This window comes from Phaethon lepturus, unplaced genomic scaffold (genome assembly GCF_000687285.1).
Source record: "Phaethon lepturus isolate BGI_N335 unplaced genomic scaffold, ASM68728v1 scaffold47669, whole genome shotgun sequence".
NCBI lineage: Eukaryota > Metazoa > Chordata > Aves > Phaethontiformes > Phaethontidae > Phaethon > Phaethon lepturus.
Genome location: NW_010564974.1, coordinates 2,003 through 7,251, shown reverse-complemented (window position 1 = coordinate 7,251; position 5,249 = coordinate 2,003). Strand labels below are relative to the sequence as shown.

Here is a 5,249-nt window from a genome sequence, read left to right as displayed (position 1 = left end):
GCGCGGCTGCCTGCAGGCACGGTCTTGCTCGTGCCCCGGCCGTTACAACGCTGGCAGTGTTTCTTTCGTGAGGGGTGAGAAGGGAAGTGAAAAGCATCTCTCCTGGTGGTGTTCCATCACGGCTGAAACCCCGGGAGCGTTCCTGCTAGGTTGTTCTACAGCTCCCACCCCTGCTCCTTTTTCCTTAAGCCTAAAATCACACATTTTGGCCTGAGCCTGCTCTGCGTTGTCCTTTTAAAGTCCAGATCTCCTCTCTGAGGAGCTGGGCGTCTCAGACAACGACCTGTGCTATACAGAAGATGTTTCTCCTGGAAGCCGTATGTTCTTCAGCATCGCCACCTCCTTCCCACACCTGTAAGGAGCAATGCTTCGTGCTGGGGGTCTGCGGAGGAATCGCAGCGGCCGTCCCCGCGGGGGCCCCTGGCGCGGGGAGGGTGAGCACCGCTTTGCCCTTGGGGGGGAAAGGATGAGCACTGCAGCCGCAGACGGGGATGGCGATGGCTGAGATTGTGGAGTTAAAGCATCTCACTGCCTTGCTGAGGACCATAAATTACGATGAGACTGTGGGCTGGTAAATAGTAGGAAATGATCCATCGTTTGGGAAGACGGGAAGCAGCCCTCTCTGCAGGGCTCGTTTTGCTGTAAAATCTTCCCCCCCACCACCCCCCTCTCTTTTAAGCAGCTTATCCAAGCGCTCTGTCTGGGAGACAGTGACAGCTTAACTGTTAAATGTTGGCAGATGAGCATGTTTAGTCCAAACACGCCGTATCTCACGCTGGGGGAGGCCAACAGCTTGAGCAGTTGTTTCGATTTATTCCCAGCACGGCAGCGGGAGGACTCGGCGGGCGAGCTTGGCTGGGGCCAGCCGAGCGCTCGGAGGAGCCCCGGGGTGGAGCAGCCCTGGGCCGCTCCTGGGCGGGCAGCCTCGCACGTACCGAGGCTCTCGGCATCTCCGAGTATCACAGTCCGCCTTGGGACGGTGGGGTTTGGTGGGGAGATTGGTTCTTTTGGTTTTACTCGCTGGGCTGGGACTGGTGGAAGACCCTGGATCTGGGACAGAGGCGGGGCTTTTTTTTCTGTCTGCATCCGGGGGGGTCGGACGGGGAGCGGGGGTCTCTCCGTGGAAGCGCCGCTGAGCGACGCGCTTCAAAACGTACCGCGTCAACGTGCACGTGTCCACTGAGCGACCACCGGCGGTGATGCGCCGCTTCCAGGTGCTAACAGTTCGCTCCAGGAAATGCAGAGATGTTCCTAGCAAGATCCAAGGGGAAGTTTCCAAAACCGGCGCGGTGCGTATGGACACGTGGGTCGGAAATGCCTGGGCCCCTGCTGAGACCTCCTGGGCGTCGCGGGCTTTAAGCACACGTCTAAGATTGACCGTGGGCTGGAACACCCTGGGAGCTCAGGGAGCGTGGGAAGCCCAAATGCTGAAGAATGGCTTGTTCATCCAAGGGCTCCTCTGTTTCTTTTCCAAGCTGTACCAGCCGATGGAGTAAAATATATTGTCCTTTTCGTGTGCTTTTCCTTTCTATAACCTTAGGCCATCACAGAGGAACCGCAGATCAATATATACCCAAAAGACCAGTCAGTTGTGAGCCGTGAAGAACCATGCAGTGAATACCGGAGGCTTTTAAGTGTCCCAGTGGCTGGCAACAAGCGTGTTTGTATCGCCCGGAGCGCGAGGGCGGATGATAGATGATCTGCAGGGAGGGGGGCTGCAGCACTGAGACCTTTGCCATGATATGGTTCATGTGCACAAAATTTTCATTGCTGCCTTTCCCGTCGTTGAACCTCTATGAAACGAGGCTTGGTGCCGCAGAACACCTTACCTTCTATCACAGTGTTTTATTTTAGATTATTTGAGATTAAATGAGTGTTCTAGGAAGAAAAATCCATGTAATTCCATTCCTGTTCATTTTAATTTGCCTAATTCTCCAAAAGGCTTTCATCTTTGTCTCCGTGACTGATGTGGATCTACCAAGTGCACCTGAAATGTTGATGTAATAGAACCTCTTCTCTCTGGAGCTTTTCTGAGATTTTTGCTCTTTATATTTCTTAACTTACTAAATAGTATTGCAGCCAAATTCACCTCTCATCTCTAGATTAAGGTAAGATATATGTGCTGAGTTGGTGCTATCACAGCGCGCGGATAGATCATCTCCTGGTGCAGCCGAGGGCTTCTGCCACCACCCGTGCTCCGTTAGGATGAGCGGAGGCTCAGCGCAGCGTCCTGTGGTCATCTGCAAACTGAAGGCTGTGTGACTTTTGAAATAGTTGGTCTCACTATTTGCTCTTTAATTCTTCACAAGCAAGTTGCAGTTCTGGTGTGACAGGCAGAGACTCATCTGACTCCTTATGGACTGCCCCCCCCGCCCCGCAAAAAAAAAAAGCCGTGAGAGCATAAGTTTTCAATCTACGTCTGTTTAAAATTCTTGGCAGGTGAAAAACTGGACAAACTGAGCAACCCCCGAAACATCAAGTCCCCAGTGTCAAAGCTTGGCGGTGCCATGTCCGGGCTGCAGATGCTCCCCGAGTGCACCCGCTGCGGGAACGGGATCGTGTAAGTGTCGCGTCTCGCCGGAGCCTGCGGTGCGGTGGGGATGGGAACGCAGGAACGCGGCTGGGTCGGGTCCTACCAGACACGCGGGTTAGAATTTCTATCAGAATCCCTTGAATTTACAGCAGAATACCTTGCGTTTATAGCGGAATACCTCGAATCCCTTTCTGGTTTTTGCTAACCGTTTATAAACCTGGAACCGAGCAATACGGTTTGGATTGCCCCTTTTAAGGGGATCTGGCAGCAAAACGGGGATGATTGATGGGGTGGTGTCTGCCCGGCTTATCACAGTAACTGCCCGGGGACTATGAATAGCGCCGGCGGCGCTGGCACTCTCTCGCTGCAGAAACGCTTCGAGGGTCAAGTAGAAGAGGTCTGCGGGTTATTTTTGTTTGTTTGTTGAAGAGTTACTCTCCGACAGATGGGTGTTGGGTCTGATTTCAGAGAATATAGGCGTTTTTCTGCTTCATTGTGTTGTAATTTATGTTCTGTTGTAATTTACGGTCTGCTCAAGCCAGATTTGCTGGCTGAGAATCTGCTCTGCAAATGCCTGTAACCATGTTCTCGCTGGTGCTGCGAGCTGAGGGGCTCTGCTCCGAAAGCCGTCGTGCCCGCGTGTGCGCAGCCCCGGCAGCGCTTGGGGGACGCTGGCTCCGATGTTTGGATCCGGGCTGAGCGTAGGTATTTAAGACTCCGCTTTGCAGCGAGCCGTGGAGCGGTGCCGCAGGGCGTGCGGGCAAACGGGAGCGGAGCACCCTCCCCGCAGAAGGATGGTGGAGCCGCGCCTGGAGCGGGGTGGCAGCTTTGGGTGGGCCGAGATGCTGGGATGGGATCCCACAGGAACACCCTTGCGTGCCTCTGCCTGCTGCTTTCCTTCACTTACTCCGTTTTACTCGAGGCAGCAGGAAAAGCTGTTTATGCTCAGCGTTCCCCCATCCCACCTGATCTCTCCCCACCTCTCACCAGGGGCACGATCGTCAAAGCTCGGGACAAGCTCTACCACCCCGAGTGCTTCATGTGCGACGACTGCGGCCTCAACCTGAAGCAGAGAGGGTATTTCTTCATCGAAGAGCAGCTGTACTGCGAGACGCACGCGAAGGAGAGGGTTAAGCCCCCCGAGGGATATGACGTGGTGGCTGTTTATCCAAACGCTAAAGTTGAACTTGTCTAAACCCAGGCTGTGCTCTGGAGAGGTCGGCGGCCGCGCGCCCACCCACGTTCTCCCCGCCGGCTGCGCAATGTGGCTGTAATCAACCCCGATTACCAAAGCCCAAGTTAAAATGCCTTTTCTTAGATAAAACCGTTTACACTTGGGATCTCAAGGGGATGGTGTTGAAAGCATACGAACAGGTTTTTCCCTTCTTTTTGACACTCTGCTTTTTGGGTTGCTGTGTTGGGTTATTAGTCTGTGCCATAACCTTATCCAAGATCTGTGTAAATATTGATTAATGCTCTACTCTGTTTCATATAAAACCAGTATTCCTTTTTTTGACACACACACCCCTTCTGAAAAAGCAAGGAAGATGTTTTAAAAGCTCAAAGAAAACAAGGCACTTTAACAAAAGAAGCCAACTCCTATATCCTGACCTTAATCTCCTGCCTTCCAGCTGCCCCAGCGATTAAAAACCGACCCCCTGGGGAGTCTCGGCCGCGGTACCGGTGGGTCGGGGTCCCCGGCTCAGCCCCATCCCAGCAGATGTGCCATTGAAGGGCGGTCTCTTAAAACAGTATTTGCTGTGAAATTCCCTGGATCAGGGCACTGCAGTTTGAGGCTGACATGGACTGATCCGAGTTCCCCGAGAGATCTCCACACCGAGCGTGCGATGAGGCTTTTTTCTTCCTTCTTTTACTCCTAATTCAGTTGTTCTCTGCCATCTACTCCCCCGAGCAGCACCTTTAAAGGACACTGAAATAGCACGGAGCCCACCTCAGCTATTCCCGCCTCCCACGCTCCTGCCCCACGGCTGTCCTTGCTTTGGCCATTCTGACTCCTCCTCAGCTTTTGCTCTATTTTTGCAGTCCTTTATTTCTAGCTCCCCAGACTGCTGCCGTCCGGGTCGGCCTCGCAGCGGGGAGGTGGTGATGAAATCCCTCCAGGCACTTAGGAAGTAACCGGAGCGGCGGTGAGCCCAGCTGCGCGCCCCGACTCCAGAGGCAGCGGGTTCGGAGTTGTACCCGTATCCCAAGGCTGCACTTTTCGCCAGGTCCGTTGTCCGCTTCATTTGATGGAGAAACGTTTCTGAGGATTTGTGGCTGTTGCTTTGTTGGAGGAATGGGGGCAGGGGGGTGTCACATTAGCATTTGGAGGAGAGAGTTTAGTCACCCAGCTGCTGGATGGCACCGCGCGTGGCGGTAGGAGCCGCGTGTTTGGTACCGCAAGGTCACTTCTGCTTTGCAACAGCCTCCTTCCTCCTCCTCACTTGAGAGAGGGAGGACGGGGTGGGGGGAAAGAAACGTCTCTGCTTGTTTCCCCTCCCCGGAGAAGGAAAATAAGAGATGGGGCGATGGCCAAAGCACTCCTTCCCCTTCTGGGTGTCCGTAACAGGGGTCTGAGAAACCTGGGACTAGAGGAGGAGGAGTGTTGGGAGCATTATCTGGTTGGGGCTGGGCAGGCAATTTCTTCCTACAGATTCTTCACCCCAGAGGGAGGAAGGATTTGGGGATGTTACAAGGACGCATTTAGACCTTCTCC

General features: G+C 54.0%; 1 protein-coding gene across 1 annotated transcript; it reads left to right on the top strand.

Moving 5' to 3' along the window:
• Nucleotides 1-240: 240 nt before the first annotated feature.
• Nucleotides 241-3,728, top strand: LOC104626977 (PDZ and LIM domain protein 4-like; the record flags this gene model as incomplete). The annotated part of the gene is made up of 3 exons (XM_010295037.1): nt 241-317; nt 2,440-2,560; nt 3,524-3,728. Coding segments are annotated over 3 exons (403 nt in total), but the record flags the coding sequence as incomplete, so codon positions are not given.
• Between the last annotated feature and the right edge of the window lie 1,521 nt (nt 3,729-5,249).